Raw genomic sequence first — 19,435 nt, forward strand, 5'->3', positions numbered from 1 at the left:
TTAAGATGCTGTGTAAATTAGAATGAAGAAGAGGTCAAGTGTGAACAAAATTTAGTTTATTATTAGATTGCTGATTAAAATTAGTTAAATCATTGATATAAACAAGATTTTAAAGAGTTTTAATAAGATTTTAAAGAGTTTCAATAAGATTTTAAAGAATTTCAATAAGATTTTGAAGTTAGGTTAATTATTTACGTACCTAATTGTTCAGTGCAAGATAGGACCTAGCAAGTCAATTTTTGGCTTTAAGGGCTGGATACCCATGTCAGCCATTTTGTATTTAGAGATGAAATATACGGTACTGCTTCAGGGACACAATAAGGAGACTGGTGTGAACAGCGCTGAAGCAGTACCGTAGTGTAGATAATTATTTTTAAAACAATATAGAACAATATAGAATATCGACCGATACATGAAAACAACAAATTAAAACAATTAGAATCAAAAGCCATGCGATCCAAGCTTAGGTCTTTGACAGCCTTATATTAGTTTCTGTATACATATATGTCGATATATATATACATATAATTTTTCCAACAAACTGCGCGCCGATTATTTGTCGGACTTAAAACACAGTAATTGTTAGAATTAAAAACCTTTCCCTCCCCGGAATTAAATCGACTCGATTTAATTATCTAAAAACTGTAAAGAAATTTATTGCGAAAAATATTACCTCAGCCAGGGTTCGAACCTGGAACCTCCCTTATTCCGTGTAGGCCGTCGTACCAATTCGACCACCGAGGCATGTGGTAATATTTATTGCAATAACCGGTTAATAATAGTTTGAAACGTCTTTCTCAGGCGACGTGAATAAATAATAATAAGAGAAATAGGATCGTAACGATATACAAACAATTAGAATCAAAAGCCCTGCGATCCAAGCTTAGGTCTTTGACAGCCTTATATTAGTTTCTGTATACATATATGTCTATATATATACATATAATTTTTCCAACAAACTGCGCGCCGATTATTTGTCGGACTTAAAACACAGTAATTGTTAGAATTAAAAACCCTTCCCTCCCCGGAATTAAATCGGCTCGATTTAATTATCTAAAAACTGTAAAGAAATTTATTGCGAAATAATCGGCGCGCAGTTTGTTGGAAAAATTATATGTATATATATAGACATATATGTATACAGAAACTAATATAAGGCTGTCAAAGACCTAAGCTTGGATCGCATGGCTTTTGATTCTAATTGTTTGTATATCGTTACGATCCTATTTCTCTTATTATTATTTATTTACGTCGCCTGAGAAAGACGTTTCAAACTATTATTAACCGGTTATTGCAATAAATATTACCACATGCCTTGGTGGTCGAATTGGTACGACGCCCTACACGGAATGAGGGAGGTTCCAGGTTCGAATCCTGGCTGAGGTAATATTTTTCGCAATAAATTTTTTTACAGTTTTTAGATAATTAAATCGAGTCGATTTAATTCCAGGGAGGGAAGGGTTTTTAATTCTAACAATTACTGTGTTTTAAGTCCGACAAATAATCGGCGCGCAGTTTGTTGGAAAAATTATATGTATATATATAGACATATATGTATACAGAAACTAATATAAGGCTGTCAAAGACCTAAGCTTAGATCGCAGGGTTTTTTATTCTAATTGTTTGTATATCGTTACGATCCTATTTCTCTCTTATTACAACAAATTAAATAAGTAAAGCCGTCATCGGTCATAGCTGGATCTTGGTGCTAATTAATTTTACTCCAAAATGGATTGGAGTAACACTGGGAGTAACCGACTCCAAGCCAACGTAGTCTAGTATATAGACTATAAAGTACTGAAAAAGTGATGACGTATGTAACATTATAAATTTTCAGTACTTACAGTCAATATCGAAACACAGCCTGTCTACCAATAAAACATACATAGAGAAGTATGTGCATTTTATTGCACTATGGACTATAGTGCATACATTAAAACGAAATATTGACCTTTAATTAATTTTTATTAGAATAGTGTTGTTTTCCAAATAATAAAAATTATATCAACACTTTATCCAAATAATTCTGGAGCGATTGGATTAATTGGATTTTAATTAATTGTAATTATTGTATAGTTTTTTAAACTCTGAAAAGTTTTCTCCAAATATCTCCAAATGATTTCCAAACGATTGAATAAGATAATTTTCAATAATTTTTAATTTTTTTGCCAACTATACGTCGGTTTAGGATCTCTACCATTATATTTTCCGTGACTGTCCAGGGACCTTAAGGCTGTTCTACAATTGCGTAAACGTGGTCGTAAGTAGAGTCCTATATTAGTAGAGAAACGCAAACTTTACCCCTACTTTACTGCCGTGTACGGTGTGGTTGTAAAGCGGTACTGCGGTTGTAAAGCGTGTTGTGGAAGATGGTTGAACTTTATCTTTCACGACTACGCCAGATGTGAACGTAAGAGCCAACCAATCAGAGTGCTAAACCGTCCACATTCGAAATACACACTGCACTCTGATTGGTTGCTTTAATCAAGTTTACAACGTATCGTTACTCTATTGTAGATTGATCCATTGTACAAGATTCACGACTACTACTACTCCTACTCCTACAACCCTACGTTTACGCAATTGTAGACCGGGCTTTAATGCTATCACGTAATTCACACCAGTCTCCTTATTGCGCTGAAACAGTATCGTGTAAATAATTAGTAAAATAAGAATATTTATAAACTCTACGCAAAGTATATATGTACTATAAAGCTTGTAGTATCTTTGAAGCGTGTTTTTAAATAAAAATAAAATTTCGGATTTGCTCTGTAAATTTTTACTCCAAAATTGATTGGTGTAACACTGCGTGGATAAATTACTCTTTCGAAGCCAATGTAGTCTAATAGAGTAAGATTGTGTTATGATTTTCACTGCAAGTACTGAAAAAATGACGTACATTATAGATTTTGAGTAGATCGTAGGAAATAGGATTCAACCATTTCGCTTACGGCCTTATACTCTACGCTCTATTACATTGCAGTGAAAAATAAACTTAGGGTGCTGTCACATGGCAGTCAGAAATTTGGAAAACGGAATCTCGGAAAAGTAACGATTTTTGTGACTGGGCTCCCCATGGACTGATATTTCTGGAATAAGTAAAAATTGAAAAAATTATTTTTATTGTTTTAGAAAAAAAAAGATACTTACCGTAATAGTAGAGTCTATTAAAAAATAAAGCTTTAACGTATTTTTTATTATACTCCAAAATTATATAGAAATTTCTTTAATTTAAAAATATGTTAAGGTTAGAATGCCATTTAGTTTTCCGTAAAAGTCGTTCCATGGGGAGCCCGGCCTTTGAAAAATTGCACCGATTGAGATGACTCTGATTGGTTGACCCCCTCTCCGTTACTTTTCCGAGATTCCGTTTTCCGAATTTCTGACTGCCATGTGACAGCACCTTTACTCTGACGCATAGTAGAAAGAAAACAAGAAATGCTGTTGCGCATTCTTTTTAATAACCAATGAGTGCGTAGAGCCAAGCTGGAGACACATTGGTGTATTGGCCAATAGAATTTAGACCGTAGTTTTTTAAGTGAGAATTAAATTCTTTTTTTGTTCTGCATATAATGCAATTTTTTTTTCATGTAATAATTAATTTTAAGTAAAAAATGTTATAATTATATATAAAAAAATATTAAAATAAATGTAAAAGAAGCATGAATTGAACAATATAATAGATGTATGAGGAAAATAATTTTCTGAAGTTTTAAAAATATTGTGGATATAAGATAGGTTTATTTAAATATAGCAATTTCAATAAATGTAATAAATATTTTATTTTATATCACACGTGCGTGGAAAGTGCGGCCCATTACGCGCGCGCTATCTGTGCGACAAATGGCTAATTCCCCACGCGAGAAATTCCCCACTTGAACGAGATATCTCATTCCCGCACGGCCTCAAGTAAGAAATCTCTCGCGCGTGCGGAATTGGCCATCTGTCGCACAGATGACGCGCGCGCAATAGGCCACTTTTCACGCACTTTGTAATATAAAATAGGGTGTGTAAAACGTGCGAGTTGAGAATTGGACGCTCGTGCGTCCACTCCGCACTCGTGTCCAATTCTCAATTTTCCGCACTTGTTACACAAATAACTATTATGTAACACGTGCATGGAAAGTGGCCTATTGCGCACGCTACGCGTGCGTGATAGACCACTTTCCACGCACTTGCAACATAAAATAGGGTGTGCAAGTCGTGCGTAAAGATGAAAATTCCCGGGTGCGGAGTTGACGCACGAGCCGAAGGCTTGTTGCACAAATAATATTAATAACACGAGAAGTTGTGTTCAATAAGTTTATTATTGAATAGTATACAAGAAATTGATATGTGAAAATGAACATATGTGGCACGCTGATATTACAGATTTCAATACATGAATTTTGAAACTTGTTTGTATAAACATTTTTTTTTTTACATCAGACACTAATTTCTTATTAATTTCTCGCAATCTGATGTACGTTCTTGTACGAACAAGACATAGCATTACTTTTTCAGGTATACTATACTCTTCTGGCATTTTTTTTATTGTTAATTTAGTTACAGTCTTAAAAATCCACATACTTTTAGATAAGCCAGAAGTTTTTTGTGTGTTTATCATTGTATCGTCACTTGCACTGCTAAAAGCAAAAAATATTTAAGAAATGAAAATATAAAACAACATGCAATAATATCTTGTACAGCAATGAAGTCGTTAAAATAAACAAAACAAAACGACTTATTTTGAAGTCGTTAAAATACGACTTAATACATGAAATCAATAAAATTATACCTAGCATTTTCTTTTGAAGATTGCATAAAACATATTTCTGCTTTATTTTCTATTGAAGATTATTTTCTATTGAAGTCCGATCAAATTGGTATCGGACTCACTAAAACTGTTTTTGCTGTTAAAAAAAGATATTGTAAATAGAATTTATTGCAATCTTCACATATTATAATAAGAAAACATTTTATATAATACAATAATACACACCTGCTGTTTTCACAAACATTTATTATGTTGTGTTGATTTTGCACTTCCTTTAGCACTTCTCTTTCCTTCAATAATGGCAAATTTTCTGTTGGAATTGCATGATCATGAAGTCTTCGTAATTTCTTAGGCGAGTAATTTTCGCAGTTTGCTAAATACGCTGGCTTTGGTTTGTAACAGCTTGGTGTAAAGTGGACAGAGCATATGCAAGCTATAAAAATTAATTTCAATAAAGTATTAAAAATATATGCCTCAATATATTATAATTTATATAGATTCAAAATAGCGTACCGTTTGTTAGGTTAACTTTTTTCTTGGAAATTTTCATCCATTTTAACGCAGTTTCTTCATCCTTTGGATAAGAGAAAAATTGAATATTTTTCTCTTTTGCATTCTTGCTTCTATTTTGGCATCCACTTACACTACACATAGGCATTTCAAAAAAGACAAATTAAGGTAGTTGTGTCACAAAACCCATTTTTATATGAATCTTTTAAAATTTGAACAGCATATTAATGTAAACACGCTCTACACACACGTGCAAGTAGAAAAAGCTTGACTATACCAAAGTTGAAATAATGGAAATCAAACTTAGCCCTTTTTACATGTATCGTAGGACGAAAACGGCTTCCTATATCACGTTTGTAATTGTAGCGATCAAACTACTCATAGGATTTTAATGAAAAACAAAGAGATGATAAAAGAGACTCGTAAAAATATTCTTACAAAAGTACAAGACCCTTATCTATTTAGTTTTGAAGCAATTGTTACACAAAGTACACAATTTCTCATAACGGTGGACGCATACGACAGCTAACCTGTAAAAATCTTGCAACACTGCGCATATGAAGATTAGATGTATATGTAGTTCAGACATTGCCGCTAAAGCTTTATGTCTTTTCTTTAATACTTTTTTTTTCATTAATCTTCCTTTGTAATGTTAAACAGATATTTTCGCTTCTATTTCTTCTATTTATTCAAAATAACCTCGATAGCATACTAACGCGAGCGTCGCGAGTTAATCTCGATGGTATACTGACATTATTGACGCGAGTGAAAACAGTAAAAACAGTATACAAGCTCAGTCAAAAGTTTTTACACAGATAAGTAGAGTTTTCCGTACATTATCGTATTGCAGTGTGACCATTATTTTTTACTAATACTGTCTCGCGATACAACTACCTTAAGCCGAAACACGTTTACTTCTGACGTATGTATATACAATGTATATATTATACATAAAGTATATCTATATATATTCAATATAGCGCTTGCTTGACCGTCGCCATGTCTGCACAGAACATGCTCAATTTCGACCCCTCTAACGAGCATACCTTGTTTTTTTTTAACCATGTTCTGACCTTTTAAGGTGCGCCTACATCTATCGTAACGTCGCGATCGTAAGCGATCGTAAAGAAGCTGTCGTAAACATTGTCTATCTACATAAATCGCAATGCGTTAATAGCGAAACAAAATCAAATCAAATGTCAAATCGTAATGTCAAATGTAATCGTTTTGCATCATGGAGAGATTGGAGAGGAATGAGTTAATTATTGTGTGTGCTGCAGTATTAATGATACAATTATGCTTGCTAATAAAAATTCGAAAGAAACGAAACCGAAGATGGTGGGTTCGGCCCATAAATCGATCTCGCGATGTTCATGGATTCCATGCAACCTTATTTCGTGAATTAAAAAGCACTGATCATGAAGAGTTCTATGTTTACACGCGAATGTCTCCGCATAGTTTTGATTGCCTGTTGAATTGGATACGTCCTATGTTATTAAAAAGAGTCCGCCGAGGCAGACGAATGCCTCTCGATCCTGAATTAAAGCTAGCATTAACTCTGTCGTAAGAGTGTGCTTTTTCTTAATTACCTCCTAAATTTGTTTTGCTTTTTATTTATTAATTACATTATTATAGTTATCTGGCACATGGTAACAGCAGAGTGTCCAAGCATTGGGAGTATCGCATTGGAAGATCTACAGTTCACAAAGTTGTAAATGATACATGTCGTGCTCTTGTAAAGGTGTTGCAACCTAAATATTTATCTCCACCAACCGAGGAAGAATGAACAAAAATTGCTAAAGACTTCTTTGAGATATGGCAGTTCCCGAATTGTATCGGGGCTATTGACGGGAAGTATATACGTATCAAAGCTCCTGTCAGATCAGGGTCTCAATACTTCAATTATAAAAAGTTTTTCAGCATAGTTCTCTTGGCAGTGTGTGATGCACAATATCGTTTTACGTGGATAGATGTTGGTCAATATGGTATGTAAATAGTATATCAAGAATTTTCATTTAATGCATTAATGCAAATTTTATTTGCAAATAAGTTGTGTTGTATATGTATGCAGGATCTATTAGTGATAGTGGAGTTTGGGCACAATGTGAGTTAGGATCGGCTCTGAAGAATCAAAATCTTAATTTGCCTTCTCCTAAGGAACTTCCTGGTACAAGAGTGAAAACTAATTTTTGTTTGATTGGTGATGAAATATTCCCATTGCTGCCGAATCTCATGAAACCGTATAGCAGAGCACAGTTACAAGACAGAGAGCGCATATTTAATTACAGACTTTCTCGACCTAGAAACACTATTGAAGATGCCTTTGGGATTTTAAATGCAAGATGGCGGCTCTTATCTACTACAATCTGTGCTGATCCTAAGAATGTAGATTTTATGATTATGGCCATAGTTTGCTTGCACAATTTCATAATGAGTGAAGAAAATGAAATTGCACCTAATAGAAGAAGATATTGCCCTCCTAACTTTGTTGATAGAGAAATGGTGACAGGCCAAATTGTGGACGGGGCTTGGAGACTAGAGGCATCACAAAATGAATTATTTACAAATATCAGACGCTTAGGAAGCAACAATTATAGTAAAATTGCTGAGGCACAAAGGAATATTCTTCGTGATTATTTTGTTTCAAATATGGGGGAAAGTCAAACTCCTTGGCAATATGAATATGTTTTTGGAACCGATAGAGTAAACCTCCCTACCACTAACTGATCCTGACTTCGATCATGGGAGGGTGTTCGACAAAATTATTTGATTTGATAATTTTGTTTGATTATTTTGTTTGATTATTCGGTTTGATTATTTGGTTTGATTATTTTGTTTTTATTATTTGGTTCTGCTTTAACGTTTAAAATATTTTTTCATAGATTTTTTTAAATAGATCTAGTAAATTTATGATTTTTTTTATTTTGAAAAAGGCGTTTTAACCCCAAAACGCCTCATAGGATTCGCCAGTGCTCCCTACATAATTGATGTGTGAGAAATAATATTATATAATTAGATGAAAAATAAAGATCAAGATTAAGATGAAAAAATACATTTATTTAAAATAAAAACATGGAACATTTTGTCTGCAAACAATATTTGTAATTAATTATACCTTAAACTTATTCCTTAAACTTAAAATACCCAATCTATAACTATAATCCATATATATTATATTCATATCTGTTCTATTTCTTAATGTACTTTTGGAAAAGGTTTAAAATATCTTGAAAACACTTCATGAGGTTTTCCTCTTTCACTTTGTTTAGACTTGCTTTAACAAATGCAAGTAGGGCTTCTGCTGTTGGGTTTAATGCAAGGTCAGAGGATGATGGCTGTGATTGAGCAATAGGTTGAGCAATAGGTTGAGCAATAGGTGCTTTTGTTTTCGAATTAGCCAAGGACTTCAAAACACCAACTACATCTCCTATACCTTGCATTAAAGTTTCATCATTGTTTTTCTTTTTTTTAGACAATTTATCAGAGAGAGGAATAACTTCAAAAGGATCAGATTCGGGGTCTGTTAAAAGAGTTGAAAATGTGTTAGAAAACTTAATCTTATCTTGAAATAAAAACAAGATTTTCCATAGAAGTCACACAGAAACTGCCTTAGGGGATGTTTGTTATACTAACTTGTCCCTGTCCAGGAATCGTTTTCTAATTTACAGGACTGAGAACAAACATTCTCTGGAATAAACAGAATCTCATCTGGAACAATTGGTTCTTCAAGTGGCAAATTTTGGGAGGTGTTGATATTATTCTCACTCTCACAGACACTATCCTTAATGCATGGCACATTAAGCAATGGTACAGCGCTGTTTGTTGGAGGAGCCGAATTGAAGATTGGCTGGGCAGTAGTCTTTGTTATAATCTTGCGTCTTTTAGGAATCTTGGGCTGCATAAAATTCTCTTCAATTTTCCTCACACCACTCGTCCTGGTTCTAAAATTACAATAAATAATAACAGTATATACTGCATAATAAAATAGTAAAAACAACTATACAAAACAAATTTTACTTTCTCGGTCGAATAACATCCCTTAAGAAAAGCATGTGTTCATAAACAGGCCAATCAGGTTTGAAAAGCTGATGGTTTCCACCTGCTCCTGATCTAGACTCACTGTTGCAGACTTTTTTATGCAGTTTACCAAAAGTTGTTCGCAGATTGTTGAATCTTTTTTTGGCTTCTTCTCCTGAATCAACATTATTGCATAAACAGTAAATACAATAAACAGATTGAGCAATGAATAGATTATAGTAAACATAAACTACATACATACCAAATTACAATATAAATTACGTCTATATCAAACTTACCGCTCAGTTGATTTGTTAGACGACCACCTATTAAAATCCATTTCAAGTCTTTCATATTTCGGTTTTTGAATTGAGGATGGGTTTTATTCCACAAAAGTGGGTTTTCCTGCACGTATTTAATCAACTCGATTAGATCAGGAAGAATTTCCAAATCATCTTTGTCATCATCTTTGACATCATCTTCAAAGACATCATCGCAGTCTTCATTATCGTTTTCCATTATAACTTTTTTTACACTTAAAAATAACACAAAAGGAGATAACGCAAAGTTTACACAAGATATTGCTAATATATCTATAAACACACTTCGCGCGTCGAGAAGGTTGACAGGTTTAGGTTACTGTGGTAACGTGTCGTAATCGTCAATTTCAAGTTGAGTCAACTCATACGATGAGCTTACGATAGCGGTAACGACGAGCGTTAAGATCGTCGTAAGGAGCTTACGATAAACATTACGATAGATGTAGGCGCACCTTTAAGGGCCATCTACAATGAGTCGCAGTCGTAAGAGTTGTAAAAAATTGACCAATCACAGTCTATTATTCTCCTTGCGGTCGAAGAATAATGAATTGTGATTGGTCAATTTCTTACGACTCTTGCGACTGCGACTCATTGTAGATGGTCCTTTATATAGTTTATAATCTTAATCCACTACTTCTGCTGCCATTGTAGATGACGCTTAAGGGTGATATTTTACGTAATATTTTTTTTAAGAATATTTAACGTGCCGTTAACCTCTTTATTATAGGTTATATGACACTTCTCTTAAAAAATGCTTTAATGTTATAAATTCTTTACGAATTTTAAGTCCAACAAAACACAAAATTCTTTTGGATTTTTAATTATGTACACCATCCTTACGAATTTTAAGCAAGAAAAATCTTTTATCGAGGCATATATGGGACGAAGGCTGGATCGGACTCAAACCACGGACCTTATTGGTGTTGCTAATCATTCGCGAAAGCCCTGAGCCACGCATCATCCCAAATTGTTTTTTGTAATAAATTCCTTGTAGGTTTATAATATACTCATTTAGCATCATTAGTAACGAATTGATTATCAACTCAATAATGTAATATTACATTTTCTTTAGTATAAGACTGCATTGTAAGATACAATGGTAATTGGCACGTTTAAAATCATAAAGATAGAATTATAAAATTCAAAAAATTATTATTAGGCATAAATTTTGCCTGATGATTGAAAATGTCGATATATATTAATTTTTTATTTATTTGCTGTAAGAGAATGAACAAGGCAATCTTATTATACAAATTTTCTAATACCAATTTTTAGTACATTATATTAATACTATTATATACATTATTATTCCAGATAGGCTCTACAAGTAGTATTAGTGATTCTCAAATATCGTTAGATGGATCCAAAGAAGAAAATACAACATCTCCTTTACCGCCTATTTCTCCAAAAAGAGAGAACAGTTTTGAACTTAAGCTCAATGATGGAATGCAATTATCTGTAAAAGATATAAAAAGGTTTGAAAGTAGAGAAGACGAATGGAAAAAGCATTTGGCAAAGAAGGAAACAGAGATATTGAAGAGGATGGAGAAGAAGGAGGAAGAATGGAAAGTCAGACTCTTTGAAAAAGAGAAAGAATGGAAAAAAGTTGTAGAGAAACAGGAGAAGGAAAAACGACGATTAGAGGAAGAGATTAAAAAAATAGAAATGGCAAAACAGTCGTTAGAACATGCTCTTAAAAATGCAGAAGGTACTTTTAGATAATCTAATTTTTAAGGCGATGCTGGAATCATCTTTTTTATTGTCAAAATGTCATTTTCGTGTACGCGCCATTTTTTATTGGTTCTATAGAATTATAAATTTTTTTCCAGGATTAAAGTATACACTCAAACGGAGAAGAGACGAGTCAACTTTATATTGAGACAGAAAAAATTATATACTTCTATAACTTTTTTCTTTCTTTTCTTCCACGTGTATACCTACTTGAATCATGGAAAAGGATTTATAATTATATAGAATTAATAAAAAATGGCATGTAGATACGTAAAAATTAGTTTTTGTAACTCCAGCATTGTCTTAAGACATTTTAAGAGTGAATTATCTGTTTATATTTTTTGTTTTTTTTTATGTATTTTATATGTTATTATTTACATATTATATGTAAGCACAAACACACAGGGCATATAAGTATAATTTCTAGAGTCAATAATCTTTCGATTCTCACCAGGGATTATTTGAAACTAAATTGAATCTAATATTTTTTTTTCACTGTTTTATGACTGTAGAAAAATGCAATGTATAATGGCATTTTTATTTTCCTCGTGCATTCATGTCTTTTTTACAACAATTTATCTAATCACGCTATGCGTGAAAATATATTAAAAATATTTCAAAAATGTTTATTTTATCAAACAAGATATCACAAACGTGTGCTTTGCACGCGCTATTTAGCTTTAATCATGGTGTAACTATAACAAGGTGCTATCTTCTCGGATGAATTTTTGTCACGTTCTGCGCAGCACCAAGTCAATTTCGTTTTTTTCCTGGAATCGTAAGATTTTTTTTACACAATATGATTCTTCTAGTTATTCTGCCCCATACAGCACATGTAGATAGTAGATACTGAGAACGTTCGAAGGATATTGCAGCAGTATATTGCGTATATTCTCAAAACATTCAAGATACGTATTTTCTGCGGACATACTGAGAAGACTTCTATGTCCCGCATTTTTCCAGTTCGTAGTATATACTGAGAATATTTCGCAGTCAATACCAAGAACATCACAAGTACCAATATAGAACTAAGAATAGAATGTGCACAGTATATATACTTAGTATTAAAAACTAATTATATTTCCTTCGACAACAAATTGGCAATCAATACATATAGTTTCACGACGTTTCAACCCAGGATTCGGGTCCTTATCAAGTGATCTGATGAGGGAAAGAGAACCAACTCTGAATTTTTCTATTCAGAACTGACAATGAGTCATTTCAGATCTGAATAACTCCATTATTGAATCAGCAACTGATAATAAGTTTAAGATTTGAAATTCTAAGATAATTTATAGAGTATCGAATTATTTTCATGAATAAACAAAATGCAATTTAACGTTGCATTCTACTTAAACAATGTAGAAATGCTTCAAAAGTAACAATATTAATGAACTTTTATCTTGTAGTTTGAAAATTAACATTCACTGTGTTCGTGAAAATTGATTTTCTCTGTTCCTCCCAACAATTCAGCGGTTCTCACAATTGATTCTTAGTGCATTTTTTTTTATTATTTTACGTATAAAAGTATGAAGGTAAAGTCATCGAAAAGTGAATACTTTACAAAATATTTATATTCATATTTTATATTAAAAATATTATAAAAAAAGTTTAAATATCTCAGGAAAAATTCTTAACGAGAAGAAAGAGATCTTTATTATAGTGTTTTGAAAACGTCTTGATGAGATCTACAACTTTTATTTTAAGGAAAAAATCAAGTTTAATTTAAGAAATTAGTTGCCTTTAAAATTTCTTAAAAACATCTATGACATAACTCATATCAGAATCATATGTCCCCCTTTAGACCATACAACTTTTGTCCAAAACATTTTTCCATATCTTTCATATTTTTTGAGATATTTGTTTGCGTCGATTAAAATGACTCAGTCTATATTCTGAGTAGTAATAGTATACGAGATTTTACGAAAAATTATATACTACTGTGAGATATTACAAGTACGTCCTGAGATTTTATGAGAAATAATATACTACTTGAGATGTTATAGAAATGTTCAAAGTATATGTATACGGTACGTATATTTACAGTACGAGTACAAAACATTTGAATGATATCATGTGCTGTATGGGGCGTATATGTATAAAATATTAAGGTTCAGTTACCGAAAAGTGAAGAAAGTAGTTTACGAGATATTTTATATTTTATTCTAGCACATTTTGACATAAAATATAAAATAAAATATCTTAAACTATTTATTTTTCGGTAACTGTATTTTAACACTTTTATGTACAGAATAATAAGATAAATCAATTGGTGTAAAGAAAATACATTGTTGCTTTACAAAAAAAATGTAGTTACATATTACGGATGAACTACTGAAAACCTCCCACTTTACGTATTACTTGGTGGAAATGTTTCAAATGCCTCTAAAAATGAATGCCCTTAAATGGATTTTTACCAATGGAAAAGATATAAAGGCATAAAATGTTTAAATAAAGTTGTATGTAGTCAAACACAATTTAGATCCTTTACAAAATTAATTTTAGATATTAAAATAGTATATATTCTGGTGTTAAAGACATAATAAATCTATTAAAAATTAAAAATTTAAGTATTTTTTAAATTATTTTCTAATTTTTATAAAATTATGATTTAGTATGTGATAGACTCATTACAACTTTCCACGCGAAACGAGGTCCACTCCATATCGCTTACTGCAGGGGTGCCACATGAGTTTACAACTTTCCACGCGTGGAAAGTTAACGCATGGTACTTTGCAAGGCACACTATGTGTCTAGTTTAATGGTAGTGAAGCCCCTCGCAGGGGCCGACTGCACCCACGCATGCACTTTTCGATCCACACAATTGGTTATTGCTTCCTCACAGAGGAAGCTTTGTGATGGTGGAAAATTTTTTTTCGAGATTTTGATGGAAATAAGTTTAGAATGTTCCAAAATGGCGAGAAATCACATTAGTAGAAAATGTCCGAAAGTGTGTGTGTGTGTGTGTACGGATTTTTGTACATACATGCATCTACTTCTACAATTGATTAGATACCGGGCTGAAATTTTGCACACAAATAAAGTACCATAAAAAATATGTTTTCCTCTAATTTTCTTAAAATCCATCAAATGTTATGGATGTTAGGGGGGTTTTCATTTTTCAGAAAAATGTGTTTTACGTTGTAATTTTCTCAATATTTGAGATATGGGTCTATTTTTAATTCTATTATATTCTTCAGTCTTTTCTACCCCTTATTCATATATAATTTTTTAAGATTTGGTTAATCAGTTCTTGAGTTACAGACGTTTGAAATTTCGGAGAATCCGTACATACATAGAAGCCTTATAAAGTTTGGTCTAATCAACCAAATTTTAAAGAATTATATATAAAATAGGGGTAGAAAAGACTGAAGAATATACCTAATAGAATTAAAAATAGACCAATATCTCAAATATTGAGAAAATCCAGACAATTAAGCCAATTAAGGAAACATTTTCTAATTTTATTAATAAAAGCAATTTTTATATATATTTAAAAAATTATTTTAAAGTAAAAATGAAAAACTATTGTAATATTATAACAAATATTAGTCGCAATAAAGATTATCACAATAAAAAAAAGTGTGCAAGTAGAAACTTGCACATTGCTTCCTCATAGTTTTTTAAGAGTGCAAGTAGAAACTTGCACATTGCTTCCTTATAATTTTTAAGTGTACATATTATAAATTTGAACATTATTTTCTCACAACTTTCAAGTATGCAAATTATATTTGCACGTTGCTTAATCAATATTTTATTTCGCTCATAAAGGTTCCTTTATGAGGAAGCCAAATTAATAAATATCTATTAATAATTATACATCAAAAGAGGCTTTCTCATAAGAGGAAGTTTATGAGCGAAATAAAATGTTGATTAAGCAACGTGCAAATTTATAATTTGCATACTTGAAAATTGTGAGAAAGTAATGTTCAAATTTATAATTTGTACACTTAATTTTCTAATGTTATTCTCAATTCATAGAGTGAGATATATTTTTTTTTTATTACAAGAACATGAAAGACGTTAATTTTGTCGAAAAATTAAAATTTTTTTCTCGGAAACTAAGCATTTGCCGAACTTAACACTGTGGGTTTTGACTACATTTAATGAATTTTTACTATATCTTTTATACGTTTATTATGTATTTATTGTTTCTTATACGTGTTTATGTATCTGTTATATTTTTTTATTTATATGTGTGTTTGTATTTATTATTATTCTTTCTTAATATAATCACCGTAATTATAGTTACACACAAAAAATTTTTCATTAAAACCCTTTCTTGCCCGAATCTTCGTTTTAATATCTATTTGAATTATACAAGATGGCGGAACTTGTCACGTTCTCTTATTGGTCAGTAAAAATGCCTGCGCCGTAGCACACCTTGTTACTTACACCATGGCTTTAATATTATACTGTTAAGCCCCTTGCACAATAGGCGATAGCGATAGCGATAGCGACAGCGACAAAGTTGCCGACAAAGAGTTTTGTCGGCAACCTTGTCGCTGTCGCTATCGCTATCGCTATCGCCTATTGTGCAAGGGGCTTTACTATTCGCTGTGTGCAGAGAGACTAGTGCTGCCACGATTGGTGAAATATCGCACATTTTGCTGGAATAGCTGTCAATGATTGTTAATATTCGAGCTACGTAAACTGTCGTTAAATAACTTGAATCTTAATTTTACTGATGAAAAAATTGTTATGTTATATACAAATCAGTTGAAATAGATTTTCGCTATATTTGTTTTAAATATAAGTTAATTTTCTCTGACTTTTTGCAATGAGCCTTATCATACAAACGGGATTCGGGCCTATCTCATGACATTGAATTTAATCCAAGTGCAACATTAAAAGGAAAAGCCGTAGCAATATCGCATATAGTTCGCGTTGAAGAATTGCGCAATGTAAATATAAGCCATTTAATAAGGTGCTGTATGGTACCGCAAACGTCTGCGTACCTAACCTAACCGCAAAAGTCTGTCAATGCTTTTAGAAATGAATAAAATTTAATATCTTCTGTGAAATACATATTTACACGAATGCACGCAACAATTTAAGTTTTTTTTTCGTAACTTTTTCATTACGATGTACTAGCTAGATTACTGGAAAATAATAACTGTCACTCCAGCAAATAATGCAAATTTCGGCCACCATGAGCGCCCTAAGTCCTACTTTTTCGCTAACATGCCCTTTTTAGAAATGGATTAGAACACTACAGGCACGCGTTATTTAGCTTCTTTACATTATCACACAAAACATTTAAAACGATATTAATATTGCTATTTTTAATAATACTACATTAAGAAAAATTTAACGGTATATAATATGACTTTTAAATGACTTTATACAAATAAAATTTGTATTTAAATTGATTTCATATCTCTTGCAAAGATATAAATACATTTTTAATAATTATAATTAAAATCTTCGAAAAATGAAAGAAATTACATACAATAACTTATTATTTACGAAATTATTAACATGTCTATTATCTCTTTGATTACCAAGGTGAATTCTTCCCCTCTTTCTCTTTCTCTCTCTCCCTTCTCTCTTTCCTTCCCTTCTCTTCCTTCCCTCTCCCCTCTCATCTCCCTTATCTTTTCTAACTTCCTTATCCATTTCCCCCTTCTTCTCCCTCCTCCCTCAACACCTCTCTTATTTCTTGCCACGTATTCCCGCACCCCCAATCCATACACTCTTCCCGAATGTTCCCATATCTCTTCACCTCTCCCACATACCCTACATTTTTTCTTTTCCTCCTCCCAATATCTCTCTCCCCTCAGCTTATTCCCCAACTTGTACCTCGCTGCTCTCCGCCACCTACTTTCCCCCAATTTTTTTTTAAATATCCCGGCACACCCTCCCTCTTTACCATTCTATATCATCTGTTAAATCTTGCTTCTTTTATTCCCTCCACCTTTCCTCCTTCTGCATCTGCACTTTTGGGCCGAATATCTCCGAAACTATAAGAGATAGAAAAGTTTTCAAAAATGTAAATTAAATAGCTTTAAAAGTACTTTGAAGTAATAACAAAATAATTTTATTTTTTATTTTTTAACATACCTCCGCCACCAATACATTTTTTTATAGATGATGACTAAAGCTGGATTTTCACGAGCCACTGAAACCGACCGTTCGAGCGACAAAACGGATCACGTGACGACGTTTGTACCATACAAACGTGAAAATCCAGCTTTAGTCATCTTCTATATTAGGTGTAAGTACGCAAAGATGCAAACAGAACGCGTTGCATGAAGAATCGAGCGCATAGGCAGGCGGACACGGATAAAGTGTGTATAGAGGCGTTTATAATTATTACTCAAAAATGGTTTATTGTAACATAACTTTCTCATACATGGTTGAATTCGTAAAAAAAACCTATTATTTGGTGATCAAAAAATTTTAAAATTTTGAAAAAAATGTATTGGTGGCGGGGGTATGTTAAAAAATAAAAGAAATTAAAAAAATATTTTGTTATTATTTCAAAATACTTTTAAAGCTATTTAATTTACATTTTTGAAAACTTTTCTATCTCTTATAGTTTCGGAGATATTCGGCCCAAAAGAGAAAAATCGATTTTTTTCCGAAGGGGTGTTCGCTCTCTAAACATGCGTATGGGCACGTATAAAAAAAGACGTATCTCTTATTTTTGTCTACACAACCACATATATAAAGCTCATCAAGATCGGAGTGGGACACCTCTGTACCTTTCCTTGTAAGTCTATTATCAAAATACTGAAAAGTGAACTTAAAGGACATCCATGCCTAAGTCCCTTTACTGTCTAGAATTCCTCCTTTGTGCTTTCTCCCACCTTCACCCTACTTTTTGTCTCTCTAAAAATCTCCTCTACCGTTTGTATCAACTCTTCCCTTATCTCTCCTTCTTTCATTCCAGGATCTTAGAGTGACGACCGAACTCCGATATGGGAAAGCTTCATCTAAGCGGAATTAAAAATGTCGATAATTTTGACATTTTAATCCCATTTTCTATGTTACCGGCCTACATCTGTTCTTGTCTAACGAGATCAGTACAAAATTACCCTTTTCAAAAAAGGTAAAAAAAAGTGCCAAGTACACAATGTATTTTGTAAATCTAAAAATTTAATCTAGTGGTAGCTTTATATCTTTTTCACAAAATTATATTATCTAACTTAACTCAAGTGACATATGTATTTCAAAAAAAAGATGTAAAATCTTTATTTTCTTCTTCACAAAATTATATTACCTAACTTAACTCAAGTGACATGTTTTTCAAAAAAGATGTGAAATCTTTAAATTAAATTGCGCTAATTGTAAAGAGAATATGTATATTGCTTTGAAAGATAATTGTTATGCAACTACTTTAAAAAAATAAAACCCAAGTGGTATCTTCGTATTCCTATTCAAGGGTTTTCCTATTCTAAACCCAAGTGATAATAGCTTCTTAATTCTCTTTAACAAATTTTTAATATTACAAAAAATTATTTTAATTACAAAGAATTAAAGAAGTAACAGTACAAAATAAAAATATTTAATTAAAACAAAATAAATAAATTTTTCTTGTAAAAAAACTTGGCGCTGCACGACTTTGAAATTTAAACATTAAAATTTAAACATTAGTACTAAGATTTTTGATTGAATAAAAAAACAATAAACATAATTTAGGGAAGAATGCGACAGGAGTAAAAAAGCAGCGCCAAGTTTTTTTTACAAGAAAAATTTATCTTTAAAAAATTATCTTTCAAAGAGTAATATACATATTCTCTTTACAATTGGCGCAATTTAATTTAAAGATTTCACATCTTTTTTTTTAAATACATGTCACTTGAGTTAAGTTAGGTAATATAATTTTGTGAAGAAGAAAATAAAGATTTCACATCTTTTTTTTGAAATACATATGTCACTTGAGTTAAGTTAGATAATATAATTTTGTGAAAAAGATATAAAGCTACCACTTAGGTTAGATTTTTGAATTTACAAAATACATTGCGTGTACTTGGCACTTTTTTTTACCTTTTTTGAAAAAGGTAATTTTGTACTGCATCACCTATTTTGTAGTGTTGAGCAAGGATCTGCAAAACATTTTTATTTTTTATTTTTCAATTATTCACAAAATTAGCAA

The 19,435-nt window shown here is 31.9% G+C and overlaps 2 protein-coding genes and 1 long non-coding RNA gene across 5 annotated transcripts in view; 1 reads left to right on the forward strand and 2 right to left on the reverse strand.

The window, feature by feature from the left end:
* The window catches only part of LOC143902823 (uncharacterized), a 243,254-nt gene that overhangs the window by 49,594 nt on the left and 174,225 nt on the right, over positions 1–19,435 (forward strand). For 2 of the 3 annotated variants that reach the window (XM_077416003.1, XM_077416002.1), the window contains exon 2: positions 10,918–11,311. In XM_077416003.1, coding sequence (XP_077272129.1) covers positions 10,918–11,311 — 394 coding nt within the window. Of the gene's footprint in view, positions 1–10,453; positions 10,594–10,917; positions 11,312–19,435 lie in introns of those variants that run through there. The other variant, XM_077416004.1, reaches the window with a different exon arrangement.
* On the reverse strand, positions 4,855–6,515 carry LOC143902837 (uncharacterized). The gene is made up of 2 exons (XR_013258501.1): positions 4,982–6,515; positions 4,855–4,892 (listed from the first exon to the last, which is right to left on the reverse strand). It is a non-coding gene; the product is annotated as an uncharacterized LOC143902837 (long non-coding RNA).
* On the reverse strand, positions 8,056–10,433 carry LOC143902829 (uncharacterized). Its single transcript, XM_077416012.1, has 3 exons — positions 9,583–10,433; positions 9,284–9,458; positions 8,056–9,207 (listed from the first exon to the last, which is right to left on the reverse strand). Exons 1-3 carry the CDS (start codon positions 9,800–9,802, stop codon positions 8,895–8,897), a joined length of 708 nt encoding a protein of 235 aa, XP_077272138.1. The 5' UTR covers positions 9,803–10,433; the 3' UTR covers positions 8,056–8,894.

This window comes from Temnothorax americanus, unplaced genomic scaffold (assembly GCF_048541705.1).
Source record: "Temnothorax americanus isolate GAGA-0224 unplaced genomic scaffold, ASM4854170v1 Scaffold40, whole genome shotgun sequence".
NCBI classification, from domain to species: domain Eukaryota; kingdom Metazoa; phylum Arthropoda; class Insecta; order Hymenoptera; family Formicidae; genus Temnothorax; species Temnothorax americanus.

Coding starts and splice junctions, on each gene's coding strand:
- LOC143902829 (XM_077416012.1), bottom strand. CDS start 9,802: ATGGAAAACGATAATGAAGACTGCGATGATGTCTTTGAAGATGATGTC. Junction 9,459..9,582: donor TCTAACAAATCAACTGAGCG/GTAAGTTTGATA, acceptor ATGTTGATTCAG/GAGAAGAAGCCAAAAAAAGA. Junction 9,208..9,283: donor GATGTTATTCGACCGAGAAA/GTAAAATTTGTT, acceptor TTGTAATTTTAG/AACCAGGACGAGTGGTGTGA.